The sequence below is a fragment of the Aplidium turbinatum genome, chromosome 7 (genome assembly GCF_918807975.1).
Source record: "Aplidium turbinatum chromosome 7, kaAplTurb1.1, whole genome shotgun sequence".
Classification (NCBI taxonomy): domain Eukaryota; kingdom Metazoa; phylum Chordata; class Ascidiacea; order Aplousobranchia; family Polyclinidae; genus Aplidium; species Aplidium turbinatum.
Genome location: NC_137478.1, coordinates 5,189,762 through 5,211,362, shown reverse-complemented (window position 1 = coordinate 5,211,362; position 21,601 = coordinate 5,189,762). Strand labels below are relative to the sequence as shown.

General features: G+C 36.7%; 1 protein-coding gene across 1 annotated transcript; it reads right to left on the bottom strand.

Annotated features, from left to right (window-relative positions):
- Positions 1–227: 227 nt before the first annotated feature.
- On the bottom strand, positions 228–21,173 carry LOC145773680 (uncharacterized). The gene is made up of 14 exons (XM_082584816.1): positions 21,104–21,173; positions 19,450–19,579; positions 17,682–18,032; positions 17,220–17,411; positions 15,889–16,005; positions 15,187–15,255; positions 13,899–14,214; positions 12,476–12,706; positions 10,896–11,024; positions 8,460–8,624; positions 7,585–7,887; positions 3,600–3,946; positions 3,044–3,258; positions 228–596 (listed from the first exon to the last, which is right to left on the bottom strand). The coding sequence occupies exons 1-14, from the start codon at positions 21,171–21,173 to the stop codon at positions 346–348; spliced, it is 2,886 nt and encodes a 961-aa protein (XP_082440942.1). The 3' UTR covers positions 228–345.
- Between the last annotated feature and the right edge of the window lie 428 nt (positions 21,174–21,601).

Sequence of the window (21,601 nt, the reverse complement as noted above, 5' to 3'; positions counted from 1 at the left end):
TGCTCTCCATTAGGCGTCACAATAGAATTCCATATCCACTTTCAATTCCAATTTCATATCCACCCCGATAGCTCCGTAACTGGAACAACTAGGAATCACTTATCAAGGCTTTGTCAGTCTGAGGGTAAAGATTTAAAATCAATCTCGTTTCACGAATTTGTAGAGCAGATTATGTGGTGGTTTAGTTTTATTATCATGTCTGGTATGTTTCATTAGTTTATCAAAGACTTATTACATTATAATAACGTGCACAAAACACACTGGCTAAATAATGAAATCTGTTGATAGTGATTGCTTTTGACGTGTTTAGCGATTGTGATTCAAAGTTTAGATTCCGAGACAACGTCAGTGACTGTAGAGCGCGTGTAAGAGTGTCTCCTTACACCTTTTGCGGAGCTTCTTTGTCAATTTTTCAACAAAGGATGAGTAGAGAATTGGATTCAAGGCGCTGTTGATGGGCAACAGTACAATGGCTGTCACTACGTAGGCCACGCTTGAAATAGAAACGTTGTTGAAATAAGCAAAAGCCATAACAGAAATCGGAACCCAGCAGCAAAAATCTGTGATCACCAAACGAAGGATTTTTCTTTGCATCGCTGTAACAAACATACAAATCATTGCTAGACCTAGTTGTAGGTAAAGATTGTTTTAATAACGATTACTGAACATATTGAATAACACTGTAGCGGACGCTGCTGATTAGCATGCCCGCCCATACACAGCCGTCAATAGGACGGCGACACTCCTGGGCATGATTGAATGGCGAGGAGTGACCGGGACTCGATGTCTTCACTATTGATTCGTTTATTGACTTATTTTAACTGAGTAGCGCTGAACGACAGAAGCCAACAAGAACACCAAATGAAAACACCAGAACAACTAACGATTCCACCATCAGAACTCAGTACAATACGCTGTCGTCCTACAAGGTTAAAAATTAAGCATTGTTCTGAATAAAACTGAATGCCGCTAAGTCAGACTAAGTAACAAAAGTCAGCCAGGAATCATATTTATAAGTTAGTTGCTGAAGAAGGATCCTAGTCTTGATTGGGAAAGCGCTACTGTGAGCATTGCAAGCGCTGTACACAACCATACAATGTAACATAGCGACAAATCTACGTGTCCATGAAGCACTAGTCAGAATGCGATTAGGCATTCTTCCAAAAGTTCATTGCTTACAATTCCCTAAATTCAATTTTCTAGATTTCTAAGCGAGACGCGGGGTTGCGCTAAAAGCCCGCGGTATTTGTACAAATCAAGTGGATTCCAGCGCACGTGACGTCAGAGAGAGTGCTCGGGCGCTACAACATCATTTTATTATTTTTATGAGCGTTGGGACTTTTGATTCTTTTGGTACAACATTGAAAAAAATCCAAATGGTAGCCCACTATTAGTGACGGTTCGTATGTAACATTCCAGGAGCTGTAGCCCAGTTGTTTTAGTAGAAGGAACTAATTAATTGGCTTACTCTGACAACATTTTGATTGTGCTATTTAAAATGTATTGAAATACAATGTTTTTTATGTTTAATCCCATCCCATACTGCGTTGGATTTCAACTTTTGTGAATGACTTTTGTTTTATTGTGACATAACTTGAAATAAAGAATAAGTCGAAGATCACTTGTCAATACATTGCAAATTTTTATTTGATGGCCAGCAATTCAAGCTGTCTCTCCTTTGTGAAACGTATGAGAAACATAATTACAAACTTCAGTAGCCTACTTCTGTTTTTTTTTCATTAGTTGAGCTTTAAATATTTTTTGGTGCTATAAAAAGTTTTCTTGTATTTTCATTTTCATTGTATCATGTGGGCTAGAAATAAAAGTCGTAGTTTTAAGCAGGGCTTTGGAGCCGGAACCGGAGTAAGGAACTGGAGCCCCGGGGCCGTGCATTTTCAACGGAGCTGGAGCCGGAACTCTATGTGAAATTCAAGTGGAGCTGGAGCTAGATCCAGTTGTTTGAAAAATAGCTCCGGCTCCGATGTATTTCATAAGATGCTACTACTATTGGCTACATTCGTATAATTTAACAGCAACCCTTCACAAAATTAAGAAATTATTTGCTTAATCAAACGTCGATTTAACGAATATGTTTTGAAACACAGTTCTGTATGACATTTTGATGAAAGTTCCTTAAATTTCATAAAGTTGTGCCATATTTTAGCAACAGTTGAGTGCAGGCAATTTCAAGGTTTAGAAATTAAATTGATATGTCGTCATTATTTTAATGAAAGCACTTTTGGGAGCCTGGAGCTGGAGCCGGAGCAGTGGTATCAATAAACTCCGGAGCAGGAGCTGGAGCTAATTTATGACAAAAGAGAGCTCCGGAGCTGGAGCAACTTAACATTTACGCCTGCTCCAAAGCCCTGGTTTTAAGTGTATCAAACTTGCCTCAAGCACAGTTATGTCACAAAGGGCTACAATAGCACATTGTGTTAAGTGTAATCCTTTATAAATTTCCAATAATCGACTGCCACCAAATCCACTTTTAGCCACTCCAATAGCTCAGTTGGTTGGCGTGTGACTTCGTGAACGAAGAAGCTTCAAAACCAAGCGGAGCTGGTTCGACTTTCCGTGTGTACGCTTAAGCAACTCATTCTAAGGACTGCTTTCCATTCAGTGGCACCTAATAAATGGAATAATTCTCCGGCAACAAGACTTCAGCAATCGGAAATTTTACTCTGTCAATTTCCGTAACCGGCCCTGCGTCAAAAGCCTTTACAAGTACACGTGAAACTACAAGAAATAACCAATCAAGGCTTTGTCAGTCCGAAGATAAAGATTCAAAACCAAACAACCAACAAGCTGTAACATTAATATTTCTCTTCGTATTAAATATCTTAATAATTCTTTTTCGTTTGAAAGTTCTTCGTCACTACAAGGGCCAAGGGGCTTTGCTTTTACCACCTTTGAACAGTGGAGAAGACTAGGTATGGATGTTTGGCAGGATAATGATGATGATGATAAATAGGCGATAGAATACATGGAGATAGAGTAAGTTATATGATTACTTTTTGTATTAGAGCGCTACGTTTGGACTTACTTTCCATCCTTTTTTTTTGTTGACTGTTTCGAGAAACGATTCTAGCTCTCTGTCTGTCCTGTTTCTTTGATAGATACATAATAAAGCAGTATGCTATGAGGACGTATGAGAAAGCCATAAAGTTAAAGAGGGAGATTGATAGGGTAAATTGCCACGCTTTATCTTGTGTTGTCACAAACAGTCGCGGAATGCAAACACTGCTAGCGCTGTAATATCTAAACAAAATGCAATATCCAAGTAATCTGTTTTGGTCCAACTAAACAAAACAGCATACATACAAATACTATGCCAATGTTTAAAATCAGAATGTTTTCTTCTTCATTTAGCCTCAAAAATGCTGTAAATGGCATTCCTTTAATGTCAACTATAGGCCTACGTCAAAATTTCAATTAAATTACATTAGCCCAATGAAATTCAAAACCTCTTCTCTCAACATAAGATTTTGAGCATTACAGTGCTTGTAAAAATGTTTGCTCGAAATAAAGGGGGGGGGGGGGGGGTAGAGTTTGCTTTGGTCAAGGATCATGATTAACACCTAATTGTAACATTTACTTACCCCAAATAACTTGTAACATTCAAAACAGTGGAACTATTTTTGGTTGCCAATATATTTTGCAGCTCATGCCAAGACGTGGATTCACGAATTTGCGTGATTTTGTGGTTAGTGGCGTTGACATATCTTGGATGAAATGTGATCAATTTTTCAGACCATATCTTCGCAGAATCAAAAGTCACTGTAGCATTTTCAAAGAATGGATTTCCAGCAATCACAGCCTTGTTTGAGAACAAATGCTGATTACTTTTGGAAAGGGGAAGCAAAGCCAAAACGAACGCAATGCCCCATGACACCATCATCAGAATAATCACCGTCAACTTCGTTGGTTTGTTAGATGCTTGAAATGGCTGAAAAAAACATTATTTTTTCATAACTGTTACTTTGTAGAAGCTTGTTTGCATCATTAATGTGTTACAAACATTGTTAACAGGATATACTGAATCTAATAAGTTGACCTCTATGAATTACTGTGCACCATGCTATGTAGTAGCGAGAACTTCCTTTAAATGGATCGTTAATCTCCGTTGTTATTTCTGACATGTCGAGAAGTTGAATAAAAGTTTTGCTACAAAGCAGAGAAAAATCCTGCATTTTGAAGCCTACATTTTATATCATGTTGGATTTTTGCTAGCCTATTACGTCGTATTTGTCGGCCTCCTTTTTATATGTCACCAGCTAAATTCGAATTCCTTAAATGGCAACTCGTGTTGTCTTGCCTGAAGGTGTAATGTGATGGTTACATCATAATCTCATCTGAGTTCGTTACTAGGTCTCTTTGTTCATTGAGATCAGGGCTTCCATTCCCGGGTTTTTAAAGCCAGATTTGGGTTTTTTGCTACCCGTCTGGGTTTTTCAGTTTTTTTTTAAACGTTGATATCTGTTTTTTTTTCTGCATTTTTAACTTTTCTTAAATATCTATTGATTTTGCATAAAATTATAGGAATCGCGAACTGAATTAACCATTTTAAGTAATTATTTCGCTACAAAATATAGCCTATCTAAAATAAATTTTGTCTGATTTGAAAGCTACAAGCTAGTTTCCTCTCCTGATCACAAATAAAGCATTCAGTTTCCAGTTTGAGTAGGCTACCAGTAATGACTTTCAGTCAAGTTCAATTGCAGTTTTATCAGACTGCTCTGCTGAGTGAGTATCATTAGTTTTGTAAAAGATTTGTTGATAGCAAAACCGACCATGAAAAGAGCGGGGCAAAACTGGGAACCTGGGAGCCTAAAACAAAATTGGTGAACGAAGTAAAGGAGGGCGTTTGCCATCAACGTTATGAAAAATGACTCCAAGGACAAACAGACTTGCAGAAAACAACTGCTGTAGAATGAAATGTATTTGAATAGTCGATGTGTAGTACAAAATTTAAAGAGCTCAGAAAGTGTACTAGACATCTCAAAGCTTTTCTACTGATGATGAACTGTTTTATTTTGGTCAACGACGCACGAGTACAAAATAATTGACACGGCGAGAAGAACACAATAAACATAGCCAGGTCAGAGACTTTAAAGAACCGGCCTGCCACGCCCCGTGGAGGCGGGGAGCGGCGTGATTATGGGGTGGCGATGCACCCGGAAGGGAAGTCCACCAGCTTAGGTCGCGGGGGCCAGGCTGGGGAGTCTAGGTACCTGTGGAAGGAAAGTGTGGATCGAGATTTTTGTGCGACTCGTCCGCAAAAGTTAGAATGGCGGAACGGGCCAGGGAGACGGGATTTGCTTTCTGCAAACGCAAAAAGGTCAGCTCACGACGGGCCGGGCGACAGAAGTTTTATAAAGCCAGGCAGCGCCCACGTCTCCATCACGTGACCGTAACACAGGTACGTTTGACTCCTATACCCGGTCTGCCCGTAGGCAGAGCGGATAAACTTTGGGGTCTCCCACGAGGAAGAGAAGCTTAGCTACAAGGACGATTTGAATACTCGTGGGAGACGAAAATTATATAAAATCTGGAGCAAAGGCTCAATTAATTGGTGTAAAAAAAAAGATGGTAAGTGGGAATATATTGTATGTTTTACCTACCGAAAAAGTGTTGACGTTGAACCAACGAGCACGGATGTGCACTGGCCAGACGTTGAGGCAGGTTCGCCCAGATGGGTCGGGGGGACTAGCGATCGAAGCGTAGATATGACTAGGCTACGTTACCAGGAAAAATATAGAATAGTGGGATGAAACTTTGGAGGTTGCATCGAGTTGATCGGGAAATCATGATTATCGATGAGTTAAAAGCAACGCGAGGTTGATCTGAGCGGGAAAGAGCAGCATATCGGGAGAAGATAGTGTGTGATAATGTAAAATATTGAAATATGAAAATACAGATCCAGTGTTGTTAATGATATTACGTCATTGATGATGATACGAGTCCATTCACGATATGCAATATATACTTAATTCATATATTGCTATTTTATTTTATTGATGATGATTGTATTCTTCATTGAGCTGCAGCATGCTGATGAAACGACAATTGTTTACAGGTAAATTGATAATGAAACAATGGATTTAACATACTATGACGTCACACAACTACTGGCGGGTTTTGAGGTTTGCTGTCTTGCGCGCTCGGATGCTTACTGCAGAGCTTCTGCTGTTGGGGAATTGAGCTTCTGATCGCTGGAATCGTCTTTTCTATGACGTAGCCCCTCCACGAGTGAGCCCGGCGTTCCAAGCTTTCCAGACACGGAGGGAACCTTCGATTGAGAGGGAGGCCACTTTTCTAGCCACCTCTGCTACCCCACGAGCAGGAACACCCAAGGCCGCCAAAGCCCGAGAGCTCAACGGAGCATAGCTCCCGAGGGAGCCTACGACGAACGGAAGTGACAGGACGTCCCTGCAAGGGCGCTTCCTGTCTTCCAATATGTTTACACATAACTCGCCGTACTTGTCGTGTTTCCTGTCGGCGGCTTTTCGAAGGGAATCCGCGCCGTAGTCGAACGGGCAAGTGACGTCACATACAACCGTGACACCGTCAGGGCGTTGCAGGACAATGTCAGGGCGCAGATCAGCACCGCCCGCTTCTATTATAAACATTTTTTTTTGGCTAATCTGTTTTTTTTTAGATAAAATCTTTTTTTTTTTTCAAGTTTGTGGATGGGATTGATTTGAGATTGAGTTTTGTTTAGCGTTTACAGCAACTAGATAGCCACTGATAGTGAATGCGATCTAATTTCGGTGCTGCTGTTTTTTAGTTGAATTAGAATAAGTGTGTTACTGTGTTAATATGTTGAGGTGTTGCCACCAAGCCATATTTTAAACTGGTTGTCCTGCTTTGGTATCATGCATCATTATTGTCATCATCATGGTATCATGGTATCATTGCGTGTTAATCGTTTGTTGTTGCTGTGTTGTCACAGAAACCTTCACTTCTTCTTCATAGCCGCTGTCGTCTCGTCGACAGTTGAATACAATTACTGTTACTCTGTGTGCGTGTTCATACGTTACATAGTTACATAACCTAGTGGCTGCAAGTCTTGATCCTTTTAAACACCACACACCACGTTGTTATGCACGTTTTAAACTTCTGTGGTTTTGCCGCCGTTACCTTTTGTTGGTTTGTTCCAGTAAACTATTAGTAACTTTATCATTGCTGTTGTTTGCCGACAAAGAAAATTAAATTGAATTCAATTGAATTACTACAGCTTATTGGAGGTGAGTTTTTGACTTACTTTGTTTGAAATTTTTAACTACTGTATCACAATACTGCAGCTAATCCCTTGAGGGCCACGGCTTTTTACAAAGGAAAAACTCTGACAAAAAGACGAGTTTAGCACTGAGCGTGTGACTGCGTTGTTCTTTTTGCAAATTTCATGTTCAAGACCTTTATCTGTTTTTAAAAACTCGGCCTTCAGATCTTTTAAAGCAGTTAAAATTTTAATAAATATTACTGGTGCGGTGACCATTTCACAACAGGACCAAGGTCGAAAACAAAATGGAAATATACTATAATGTAACTTAGCCTATACGAATGAGAAATGAGTATATCTACCTGCAATACAGCGTACAATCGGAATGATGTCAAAAATACCATGGTGATGACAGACGTTTCACTGGATAACACAACTAGCACACCCATAAGCGTGCATGTGTTACTCGACAGCCAGTTGAGGCTATGCAAACAAAACTCTCCACTATACAAAGCTCCAGCAATTCCAAGGAAAATTAGATACACGCCCATTAGTCCGTCCGCTACAGCTAGGTTCAAAACCAACAGAAGGTTAGTTCTCATTGGGGCTGCACCTCCTTTTTGTATCAGCTTTCTCAATGCCTTTGTTTGTCCACCAATGACTACCTGGTAAAGAAATTAGCTGTTTAAGCCACAAACGATAGAAGGATTTTTCATTAGAAACATCACAACAAAATATTAATTATTATTATCAAAAAAATATATTCTGGCTATTCTAAAATTATATTTGGATCATTGAGCAGACACCTACATATTTAGTCCTATATCTTACTTATTTTGCAATGAATACTGAAAATGCTTCAGATATTATGTTAACAAGGTACTAAATCACTTTACAACTTTCTGCATGCAGCCTCTTATCATCACGAGGGTATCGTTGTTAGATACTTAACTTTGTTAAATTATGAGACTTTTCAAATCCCATTAGCTGTGTTCGGTAAGATTCAGCAATACAAGGTTTTAATCAGTAATCAGTTTATCATCTAGCAGCAATTCTTAAAATGTAATATAGGTATTGCATGGGATAGGTTAAACATTGATTTAAAAAAGTACTTTTAACTTGAGTTTGGTCAGTTCACTGCAATTTCAGTGTAATAAGAAAAATTCCAGAATTCCAAGGTTTTACCAGTAAAGTCATGAATTGTTTCGTATCAAATCTGCAGCGTATTGTCGCTCACCGCATTTCCTGTTATTGCAAGGATACCCATTATCCAAACAAGTGCTCTTAAAATTGGGTTTGCTATCAACTCATATCGCGATGAAAAAACATCTTCGTTTGTAGCCTCAGATTGTGTTGGACACTCATCGCTCAAGTCGCTACAGTCTTTTCGACCATCAAACATCTGAAAAGTTGACTAACGAATATTAACAAAAGTATAGGTAGGCTAATGATTTTATCCTGGACTTGTGGTGATAAAACAATTTTGTTAGAACGCATTACTACAATAAATTAGTGTTTGTGTCTAGTTATATTCATCAAAACACATACCACATAATTAGATCTTGTGCACGATACGTCTTAAATCATTACGATTTAGCTACCTTTTCTTTTTGTTTGTTTTGTTTTTCTATTTTATTTGTACATTATCGTTTCTTTTGGGTTTCAAAAAAATAAAAACAAATTGAAGGATTAGTTTAAATAAAAGTATTGTTACAAATATTCAATTTAATGCATAATAATTAAATCAAAAATGGAAAAGTTAACCGGAAAAAGCGATCTGGTACTAAAACACTTCCTCAAATAGGTGATCTACTGATTTGTTGTAGCCTACTGCTATTAGTTTATATTATAAATTGTTCGTTTCGATTCAGCTGCGCTGATGAGTCCTATTAGACGAAAACCGCGGTTTCCAATTATAAATTATAAGTTTTTATTGAAATACTGTTGTGAGTGTTAGCCTAGCCAAATGATTTGAAAGTTTACACTTCAGAAAAAAACTATTGATGTGTTATCATGATAATTAAATCACTATTTTTAACTTGTGATCTGCATAGGTTACGAATAGGTCACAGAAATAAAAAATACATATTTCAGATAAACAAGTATTGCATTTGCATGAACAAAACAAGCATGAATTCCATGCGCCATTGAAAACTATAGTTTTCCCGAGAACATTAGTGGTTGTTGAAAAGGAGCGATCTTCCTGGCGTCAGCACTACCTGACTACTTACTATAGAACAGCGAGCTGACAAAAGCAGCGGTTGAGAACTATGTGGCAGGAACTAGTGGTGCGGTACTGATGAGCCCAGCCTGATGGGCGAAACACGTGTCTATCGCTGAGTTCCTGCTACACTCGACTGCCGAGAAACACAACATTAGTGGTTGTTAGCATGTCCTCAAGTTTGTAGTTTGCGAGTTTACAAATGTTTATGATAGGCTATGACTTACATAACAGTCCTAAGTTTAAATGTTTTCTCAACAACTTTGCGAGTTGTTTTGGTGAGATGAAATCGAATATTTGTCGCCATATCAAACCATCTCATTACATTTGCCAATGGATACTAAATAACATTCAGAAAAGACATCAAGAACTCAATAATTGAAATGTCATGTTTTTGTGTCAACAATTTCCACAAAATTTTTTTTGCTTCTTTGATTATTTTTTCCGTTACAAGATGGCAGTAGAAATTTTTTTAGAAATTTAAAAGGTTCAGAAACTTTAAAATAATGTTTTTCCACTGTAGGATAAAAATTCAGACCATTATGCAAATTCGTCTATTAGGCTAATTATTATTTTTTTTTTAAATAGTTTTATCGACTTTGAGATACTAAACTTTTCAATAGCTAGACTGGTTTTGAAACATTTTCTGAACATAAGTTTACAGTTTGAGCTCTAGAAGAAGAACTAAAAGCGTTTGTTATAGGTTTCACCGACATAAGCATTTCTTAATCCTGCTTGCTGAGTAAATTATTTGAGTTATTGTATTTGCATTATTCTACTGTTCACAACTACACGTACGGACAAGGTCAATTTGATTATTGCAATATTTTCTGCATTTGGCATATTTACCAAAACTATGAAGAAAGAAAAAAGAAAAGAAATGGAGGTTTAAACATTAATTGACTTTTATGTAATTAATATGCTAATTTTTGTTTGTTTTGGACTAGTTGTACTGATATCAATTTATTGTATTTTTTTCGTTTCGGTTCGGTTGTGCTGAGGAGTCCAATTGGACGAAAACTGGTTCCTCAACATAAATTATAACATTTATTGAAATACTGTTGTGAGTGTTAGCCTAACCAAATGATTTGAAAGATTAGACTGCAGATAAAAAAAAAACTATTGATTTGTTTTCTTTTTGCTTTGGGCTCTTAATTTCTTCATTTGATAAACTGGAAGAGTTGCACGTTTGTAGATTGGAATTAATGAACTATTTAAATCATAGAACAAATTTTTTGAAACAAATGAAGTTACTGTGTTGTGATCAAAGAAAAAAAAACTACGTACCAGAGGATACGGTACTGATGAGTGAGATAAAATCAACCCATTGATGAATGAAACGAAAAGATAATTTGACCATCAAGCTACACAACGCATTGATTAAGTTAAGATTTTAAAATTGTGACTTAAGTCCTTCTTAAACCAAGCTGGTCAATTTAATATCGCAATTACCCGTTTGCTTTGAACAAACATTGGATCACCATTCTCACAATAAAATCTTTCGTCATTGCAATCGCGTTCATCAGAACCATCGTCACAATTGATGTGAAAGTCACAAACAGAACTGTTTTTAATGGAAACCTGTAAATCCAAACGAAATATCAGATCTATTTTCTATTTTGAGAAGATGTGATGTAAGCAGGGATAACTAAAACAAATGCTTATATCCATAAATATGAATTTGTTGAAATGCAAAGTTTGCCAAGTCAATTCTTATCTCAATGACAACGGACGATAGTAAATAAAATATTAATTCTATGCAGAATAAAAATAACGTTTTAGAATAAGAATAAATTAAAATAAAGAATTTATCTTAAATGTTTTCGCGAGCCGTTTTGCAAGCTAAGGTTTAACTGACCACATAGCAACGTAATGTTGCACTGACCACACGCTGCAGACGTGTTAGATTAAAATCATGGGGTGAAAAGATTCAAATATTACGGATAAAGTGATTGGCATACGGTCTCATTAAATTTTAATTGTAAATACTGTACTTAAAAAAATGGTGTTTAAAAATTAATAAGCGCTCGTTTGTGCGTATGTCTTGCCAACGTTCAATGACTTGATTTACTTTTGTAGGTCATTGCTCACCAATTTATTTTCTTACTTTAAAGGACATGTGCCACTCTGTCTAACAAACTGAGTTTGAATTTATGTTGCTAAAAATTGTATAAAAACACGCAATAGAACAAAAGGTGATGCGAAGGGTACCGCAGTTTAAGTTTTATGCTAAGTACGGTGGGGTAAACCGCAATCGTGTTCACCTCAGCACATTGGAAATCACTCCCAGAGCATAAAAATTAACCCACATTCGTCTGTTAACGCTCAACAATGCATGTCATAAACCAATCTCACACTTACACACCTCCGAAAACAAGTGGCTATAGCCTATATTATATCTACTGCTAAGAAGCAATGCAGAATGTACTGAAACCATGCTTAGCAATTTAATGGTGAGAGCATTAATTTATTGGCTTGGACTTTATTTACATTGTTTATCAGAAATTTTGTTTTGCTTCTCTGTTTTAGATTGTGATAAACAGAAATAGATTAGCAATCCACCAACCACGCGATAAAAAATTCACCAACCACATATTTCAATAATTTACCAAACACCACATATATTCCATGTGATGCATGACGTAATCCCAATGATGATTAGTAGAAGGCTTAGCTTATCGCAGGTTGCAAACCCTATGATATTGTAGGTGATTTCAAACAAATGGCTTGTGTTTTGTTTTTTTGTTTTTTGTTTGTTTGTTATCTTTATGCTGCTTTGGGGGAAAGTGGAGAGCGCTATGCACGCTTTGGGGGAGAGCGCTATGCATCGGTGTACGACCTTATAGTTTCATGGTTGTTTAATCAAGGCGATACAATAAAGCTTTTGATTCATAGCTTAGGCAAAATTGATATAGCCTGTGAGAGAAAAGATAGATATTCATATCTGTAAACTTTGCTTATAAGCTAACTTTTATATTGTTATCTTCAAACCATCTATCTAACGTTGAAATTAACAACATTTACCAACATACCTTGTATCCTTCCAGAGATTCACAATGAAATCTTTCTGTACATCGATGTTTTGTCTCATCAGATTTATCATCACAATCTGGAATTCCATCACAAATCTGATCCATTGCGATGCTTACAAGGTTCCCTGCTTGACAGTAATAGCGATCAGTACAGTTTAACTCATCATGGTCTGGTAATCTACTGAAGCATTCTCTTTTTCCATCACATAGAGTAGCACCAGGAAAATAACACTGAAATAAAATAACAGCGTCATTCAATCTTGCAATTTAAAGCTATTAACACAACGTGCAGTTGACGCAAAAGCCACGTAGCTTGAAATGTCTGCATTTTTCTCCTGACTCAGAAAGTATCTTTTAAAGCTGATAGAGTCTTATAAGACTTATGTCGTTACTGTGGTATCTACACTGTTATCATGGGAGTTCAGTATTTTTGATTAAAAATGGATGGAGAATCAGCAGAGCCCTCTTTATGGCATATGCATTTCGCTCTACTAATGTAGAGCATCATTAGTGCCTTATTCAAATAGAATGATTCTATTTGAATATAATGAGACTCTATTTGAATAAGGCACTAATGATGCTCTACACTAGTAGAGCAAAATGCATATGCCACAAATAAGGCTCTGCTGATTCTCCATCCATTTTTCATCAAAAATACTGAACTCTGAACTGATACTTGATGGAGAATCGCTGGCCTGCTGCTTCGTAATCAGGAGATCTCCTATCCTTAATGGAACTCAATAAATATAAATCTGTTATCATGGGGTATGGTTTCCATTCAAAAGTAATAGTTAAATTTCTTCACTACCATCCCTTTTTTGTTTGTTTTGATTTTTTGTTTCGAATCTTTACTTTGCAGCAAGTATTTATTTAACCATTCAATTGCGAATCGTAATACCATTTTTTTAAAACTGAAAAAAAAAAGTTGAACTTTCGATAATGATGGCTCGAATTCTTAGTCAGCAGAGGAACTAGGGGTGTCTACGTCTGGAAATCTTCAAAAATAACATGGACAAGTCAGTCTTTTGTAAATTTAATAAGAGCAATAGACGATCGATCGTTGTGGAGATACAGGCAAATGATGATGAGGCTACTTGTTCAAATTATTTTCCAACTTGCACGGAAATTTGTATTTCTTAGTTTATAATAACGTAAAGCAAATCTAAAGAGAATGCTAATCTTCCAGCCAGCATGACCCTAATTGGAAAAGGCAATCTAATTAAGGAAAACTGGTGGAGTTTTGATTATTGTGAAATTTGAAGTGCTGTTGACAAACGCCCTTTTTATAGTCTACTGCATATTAAAAAAAGTACGGGATGTAAACAACTACAGTATATAATGATAGTCTACTTAATGTTGCTGAATGCAATTTCAACGTTATGCAAACATCGTTAAAATATAACATTTCATAATCTTTTCTTACCTCACACTCAAAGTAACTCACAAGAGGTTTTCCATAAACAACTGGCGTTGTGAACTCTTCATACAAATTAACTCTTTGATAAGGTGCAGTGCAGTTGTAAAGTGAATCGATGGGATGAGCACAAACTGCCTCACACTCATCTGCTGCGTAGCCAGTTAGCTCAGAGGGCCATATCACTGGGGTTGTAGTGAAATTATGTAACAAGTCTATACGTTGGTGAGGCATACACTGGCCTATTCCATCGCAGATTTTTCCAACAATGCTTGATTGAATGATTGTTTCCTTTGAGCACAAGCTGCTCCGAATTTGAGGACACCTTAAAAATGCAATAACAACTGGTTACTATTTGAACTTTATGCAATTGCTGGTTACTGTTTGAAATTAATGCAATTGGTTACTATTTGAACTTAATGCAACTAGTTACTATTTGAACTTTCTGCAACTGGTTACTATTTGAAATTAATGCAACTGGTTACTATTTGAACTTTATGCAACTGCTGGTTACTATTTGAACTTAATGCAACTGGTTACTATTTGAACTTAATGCAACTGGTAACTATTTGAACTTAATGCAACTGGCTACTATTTGAATTTAATGCAACTGGTTACTATTTGAATTTAATGCAACTGGTTATTATTTGAACTTAATGCAACTGGTTACTATTTGAACTTAATGCAACTGGTAACTATTTGAATTTAATGCAACTGGTTACTATTTGAATTTAATGCAACTGGTTATTATTTGAACTTAATGCAACTGGTTACTGTTTGAAATTAATGCAACTGGTTACTATTTGAACTTTATGCAACTGCTGGTTACTATTTGAACTTAATGCAACTGGTTACTATTTGAACTTAATGCAACTGGTTACTATTTGAACTTAATGCAACTGGTTACTATTTGAACTTAATGCAACTGGCTACTATTTGAATTTAATGCAACTGGTTACTATTTGAATTTAATGCAACTGGTTATTATTTGAACTTAATGCAACTGGTTACTGTTTGAAATTAATGCAACTGGTTACTATTTGAACTTTATGCAACTGCTGGTTACTATTTGAACTTAATGCAACTGGTTACTATTTGAACTTAATGCAACTGGTAACTATTTGAACTTAATGCAACTGGTTACTATTTGAACTTTATGCAACTGGTTACTATTTGAACTTAATGCAACTGGTTACTATTTGAACTTAATGCAACTCTTTACTATTTGAATATTATTTGAAGCCGTGAGGTTTGCATTGTAACTGTATACAGCATAAGCTACAACATTCATTTTTACCTGCAATCTTCTTCTTTGTTTGAAGCAAGTCCATCTTTGCATCGTAATGTTCCTTGACAGTAACTGAACCTGAACGAGCACTTACAAAGTCAGGTCAATAAATTCAGTTCAGACCTATTAAAAGCTTGGAGTATCCTAAGTCAGGGACGTAGTCACAAGAGGGTGGGGGTGGGGGGGTTGAGGGCACTCGCCTTCCAAAAATTTTATCTTTTCTAGCAAAACAACAATGTTTTTAACGTTTTAATAGCATTATGATTCATGTTGAATGATGTTTACCCTCCAACAGTTGATTTTATCACGGCAAAAAAAAATTTCTAGCTACGTCACTGTCTTAAGTCGCAAGTTAAGTTGTAACGATAAAGTCAATTATTCAAAATCTAAGTTGATTGGTTAAGGTGATTTAACTAGTCTAAGTTTAAACCGCCTACTGCATCTAAATTAACTCAAGTCAAATTGGACAGTTGCGTGACATTAAAATAAATATGTTCAATTGCTGTCTTGTTAAATGAAGGCTCAAACACCCTTTTTTTAAGCCAAAGTTTTAGCCATTTTCTTCGATTTTCTCTATTTTTCGATTCATAAACTACAGCATGGCAAAAAAATAGCTTACATGTAGGCTAAAATTGTGTTTAAAGAAGTTGGGATGACAAAAACTTGAAACTTTGTGACGATTAGGCGTGTAATAAGAAAGTAATTTTCTACCTTTCGTCACTGTTGTCACGGCAATCTCCGATCGAATCACACACTGATGAACGGGGAATGCAAGTTCCATTTCCACAAACCACTTTTCCAACTGAGCAAGATGCTGAGGCATAACGCCTGTATCAAAATTACAAGTAACTTAATTGATTTGTTTCAGAGTGTCAATAGCAAAACAAGTTTAATTTTTGTTTAAATTTGGCAAGACATTGAAGTTATAAAATGGCGTGTATTGTAGGCTAACTGTTTCTGTTGTTGTTGTTTTTTTTTTGTGAGCATCGTTCAGAGCTCAATATCGATTTCCCGGAGCGATATCCAAAACCCCTTCCGATTAATTCTCAGGGAGGTGTAAACACACAGATCCGCAATACTTCAACGATTTGCACACCTCTGATTGCCTACTACACAAAACCCTTTTGATTTCACATCCCTACGATTAATAACTATAAAAGAGTTCAGCTAAAACTTTTAAACACAAAAAGAAATTACTGGAATTTAATCTTTTTAAAGAATGCACAAGATAATGCGCTATACAACAAAAGATTTAAAATCTTGTACATGAAAAGAGAATTTATCAATATGATAGGCTATTATTACAATAAAAACAACAACCAAAATGTAGGCTACAGTATTAAGCCGAAATTTAATACAACGTGGCCTATGTTGAAGTACTATAATGGTCAGCTGCAGTAGCGTAGCCAGGAATTTTGAAAGGGGGGGGGGGATTGACGTCCCCGCGGCGGGGGTCTGGGGGGCCTCTCCCAGAAAATTTTTGAAAAATTACTTTGAAATTGGTGCATTCTGAGAGCATTTTCAACAAAAATGTGGGTATGAATATTCCTGTAAAATGGGGCTGTCCGGAGGCATAGCAAAAGGATAAGATCATGTTTTCTTCGGCATTTTTCGGAAATAAATCTAAGTCTCTATGTTTTCTTGTTGCTAATTCCTGGTTGAAATGTTTGGTATTGGCAAAACTCGCTCTTTTAATGCAGTTTTGTTTAAAATTAGGCAATTTTTTTTCAGACTGAAAGCATCATTCTCAAGCATAAAGAGATTGAAAGCAACGTTCTCAATATCGTGACGTCACACGCGTGCCAAAGGGGGGTTGTAACCCCCAAAACCCTCCCTTGACTACGCCACTGGTCAGCTGTCCTTATTGAAAAATTAAATGATACATTCTACAGTTATTGATATATTCTAATATATGTTTATAATTGGATCAAATATAGTTATTAGTATTTAAACCCTTGACAGCCTATTTCACTTAAAGGAGGATCATCAGAAGGTCCTTATTAAAATAGTTTATAATTAAGTTTAAATTTAGTACAACTTACTTTGAAGAGTTTTTCAGGATAATTTTATCACACAAATCTGGCACCTTTCCTTCACAAAGGCATTCGTCCGATAAATCCGAACAATGGAAAATCCCATCACAAACTTTTTCTTTTGGTACAATCATAGATCCATCAAGGCACATGAAGCAAAGAGATTCATCGAATATTGTAAATGGGAGATCTCTCAAGTCCCTGAATTTACAAGATACTAGACATAAGATTAAAGATCTTTTATTCGTTTTCTTTATAACATTATTTTTTAAGCCTGATTTTTTGTTGATTTGCCTAATGTTTTCTAAAACTGTCAAAAACTTGATAATTAACTTACGGCAAGCGTTTTTATCATGACTAGGTTGTAGTGGTATGAATGCTAGTTATTTGTTACAGCATATAGACTATTAAATAATAAATGGAAGTTTAACTTTTTTTGTGATCTAACTATGTAGGCTATCCTACATTTACCTTGAATCACTGATGTTTAGTTTGGTTGTATAACAAAGATCATTCCCCTGATCACAATCTTTTATATTGTCCCATAAAAGTTGCTGGGGAAGTCGGCACACCTCTCCGTTTCTTACGCATGAAAAACCTATCCCCGTTTTCCATTCGTCGTCTTCATCGCACCCCCCGCATACATTCCCATCGCAAACTGTAGATCTTTCCAGGCATTCGCCAGATTTACAACGGTAGTAAATAGGACAGGCCAGCTTGCAATAGTCAATCAAACCCGTAGGATTCTGTTTGGAATATTTGCAAAATTTGTTGTGGTTAACTGTGCAATTTCTGGTCGAGGACATAGAAGTGACTTCACACCTGCAAAATATTTGATTGATGTACGGATGCTATAGCCTATATAACTCAGCAATATGGTTCGCACAGCTTAGGTTCTCCTAGTGTTAGTGTTTAGCCTACTGCAATGAAGGAAACATAATTTTACTAACTATGAAATTTAATGCTGAAACGTTTCAAACTTTTTACATCTTTGACTCGCTCTCCCAAAAGTAATGGAAATTCCATCGTTGCGGATGTTATGAAAATGTAGTAAATAATTTACAGTTTGTTACACCACAAATATACAAATGTAAGAAACACCACCATAAGACTTCGAGTAATTAAACATGCTGCATGTAGGTGGTGGTGAACTACAATACTTAATAGATTGAGTTTCGCTTTTAGCGGCATGATTGTTGTTTAGGCTACTTCACAATGTAGAAATTAATGACCTGTTTTAGCTTGATGCTGCGAGTGTTGTGGTAATCCTGAAGCTGCTTTCTGTAAAGTGATTGAGTTTCCTTTTGGCCGCATGATCGTTGCTTACTTCACAATGTAGATATTAACGACCTGTTTAGTGTTTAAGTCTGATGCTGTACTCAACAGATAGCAGCCTCAACCCAAACAGACGAGCCACATAAAACAACGACTCACTGACTTCAACACCATTCGTCATAGCACATGACTATGGAACTGTGTTCCAAAACCTAGTGCAATCCGCTATTACCACAGGAAACTCGCAGCATCAGGCTAAAACAGGCCGTTAATATCTATATTGTAAAGTAAGCTACGATACTTAACTTTAATGTACCAGAATAAAAATCAGCTGTGCTTTTACACGGCTGCACTGACACTACTTTTATAAAACGCTAAGGAGCAACCCATGTCTGCAATAGATAGCCTATTGCGCTATATGAAAACACAAATTATTATTATTACCAGAAACAACACCACCAGGCTCCTATATATAGTAATTAAATATGCTAAATCTATTAGTTAACTACGATACCTAGATGAATGTTAACGGTTAATGATATGGGGTATGCGCTTGAGCAATGCACTTCAGGACTGCTCTCCATTCAGCAGCACCAAGTGAATGGAATAATTTACATAAAACAATCGGAACTTTCGCTTGTCAATCTCTGTGACCGACCCTACGTCAGTGGTTCAAAGCCTGTACAAGTATGCGACACTGCGGGGCATAACCTATCAAACAACTTTGTCATTCCGATGATAAAGATTCAAAACTAACCAACCTACTGTATATCTTCGTTGTGCGTGTGAGGAAGCAAGTTATGCAAAATCCTTACATGTTAGTAGCTAGTGCAGTGCACAACGTTGGTGTTTACGTAATCAACATATTTTTCAAGCAATATGTTAGATGATATTTTTAGTTTTGGCTCAATGTTTCAAGAACATACAGCATAGTTTAAGGTTATTTGTTTTGAAAGGAACTTACGTCACTGTGCTATAGCCATTTAGAACACAATCACTCATCCATAAGATTTCGTCACTGGCGTTTGTAGAATCAGAAATCTCGTTGCAAAATGTGTCATATGAGAAATTAATATCTCCATACAAAGGAAATTCTGTAAATTATAAACGTAACAATAGCATTGTGACCCAGTGGTAACGTTTGTCAAAACCATGGTGAAAACTTAACAAGCAAAAGGTTGTAGGGAAAGGACTGGTCAGTTGATACAGATTTCACGCTTGTTCGCTTTGCAAAAAGTAAATGCGAATAAAGTTTAAAATTTTCAAGTCTAGTGGGACATTATATCATGTATTGATTAGTATATTTTGTAAATTCTTTTGTTTGCTTTCGGGTGTATCAACTGACATTCGTATCAACTCACTCGCCCTTCCTGTACCCTTGTTTTTTTTACCTTACTTTTTTACTTTTTGAGCAAACAGGACCGAAAGCAAACAAAAGCTGAGAAACAACGTTTCGTGATCATCATCATCAGCCAGTCATGCCACTGCTGGCAGATGACCCCCACCTATGTTTCAACATCATTCTGTCATTTGCTGTTCTCATTCAGATGATGCCAATATTTTCTTCGATGTCATCCGGTCATCTTATTTTCGGTCTCCCTCTATTTTTTTTCACATCTCTTGATGTCTTCTTTGTGGTTATTTTAGCCCATTTGTAATTCTTGCTACATGTCCCGCCCATTACTTTGCCACATGTCCCGAAATAACTTTTCGAAATAATTTTAATTAGTTATTGTTTCCAAATCCAGTAACCTAATTGTAGACATCCAGTTCAACACTTTCTGCCTGCGGGGAATATATTAAATTGCTAACATAAGATAATTCGCCGGTGCTGGCTATAACCCAAAATCAAATAAAGTGCTCTTTTTCTGTCACGGGGTACCTGCTCGACCATGGCGGGATGGCGAAGCTGATAAGGCGCTCGCTTTCTTATGCAATCCTGGTTCGACTCCTAGCTTAAGCTGGTTGTTGAAAAACAACGTCACCTCCACCCAAGTTGTACTAAATTGGGTGGGCGTAGTCGCTATAGGAAAAAGGGCCAAGAGAAAGAAACTGGCCATCCTACTTTTGTTAGTGCCATAGGCTTAGTTTTATGAAAACCTTATCTTCTCATCCCCCGATACTCGAATTAAAGTTGAGACTGACTTTTACGTTTTTACCTGCTTGAAGCTAACGACGTATTTCATTGTCATCGGTATTTGTAATTCTTCATGGGTTAATAGGCGGAATTACATGACATACTTAGTGAAAGATTCGATTGCAATAATTTAAATAGGGACAATGGCTTACTCTCATCGTAAATGTCACATAAAAACAAGAAAAAATGCAGGCGCTGTAAAATGTCCGCTGTTGCATTACGAAACAATTTAACCATGACATTGTTCAACCCCGTTCAAACTGACGAGTGGCTCCTTTATGCCGACACCTGACCTTTTAAAAGCTCACACAGCAAGAACTAAGAGTTAAATTATATGATATTTAATCACATTTTTGAAAGGTATGCATGCACATCTAGTAATGATGCAGTAGCTAGAGATAAGTGCATTGGTTTAGTAATAGTTCATAAACAAAAAAGAGAAACACGTTTTAAATGTAAACATGCGTCATGGTAAACTTACCATCTTGTGTTTTTCCTTGTGGAAGCGAAATGAAGAAGAATATGAAGAAGAAAGCGTAGAAGTTGATCATGGTAACAGCTTTGCCAGATTTGTTTTAATCAATTGCTAACTTAAAACATGTATCTACTTAAAAGTTTCTAAAAAAATCAGAAAACATCACAAGCCACGGAAATGCTAGAATTCTAGCTTTTTTATTTACTATTTTTATAATAATTTAGTTCAATCAAATTTATTTTTCCTTGTCGGAATCCAACAATGACGATGTGCTTAAAATAGAGTACGGAAACAAGACCAACAAGCAGAAAAAGAAGCAAAACCACAATAGTTTAAGACATGAATACCATGTAGATTTACAGTTTACATGTAGATGGAAGTAAATTAAGCACAGCCACCAAACCTAACAGTTTATGTGAGTAAATGAACTGTTCGAAAGACGCAGCCGGCTCCACATACACAAAGCAACTGGAGGTGTACCAGTTGTTGCAGCCATGTAGAGAC

Excerpts from the sequence above, each read along its gene's own strand:
- LOC145773680 (XM_082584816.1), bottom strand. The coding sequence starts at position 21,173 with ATGATCAACTTCTACGCTTTCTTCTTCATATTCTTCTTCATTTCGCTT. Across the intron at positions 11,025-12,475 it reads AATCTCTGGAAGGATACAAG|GTTTCCATTAAAAACAGTTC; the intron begins GTATGTTGGTAA and ends TTGGATTTACAG. Across the intron at positions 8,625-10,895 it reads TGTTTGTTCAAAGCAAACGG|ATGTTTGATGGTCGAAAAGA; the intron begins GTAATTGCGATA and ends TCAACTTTTCAG.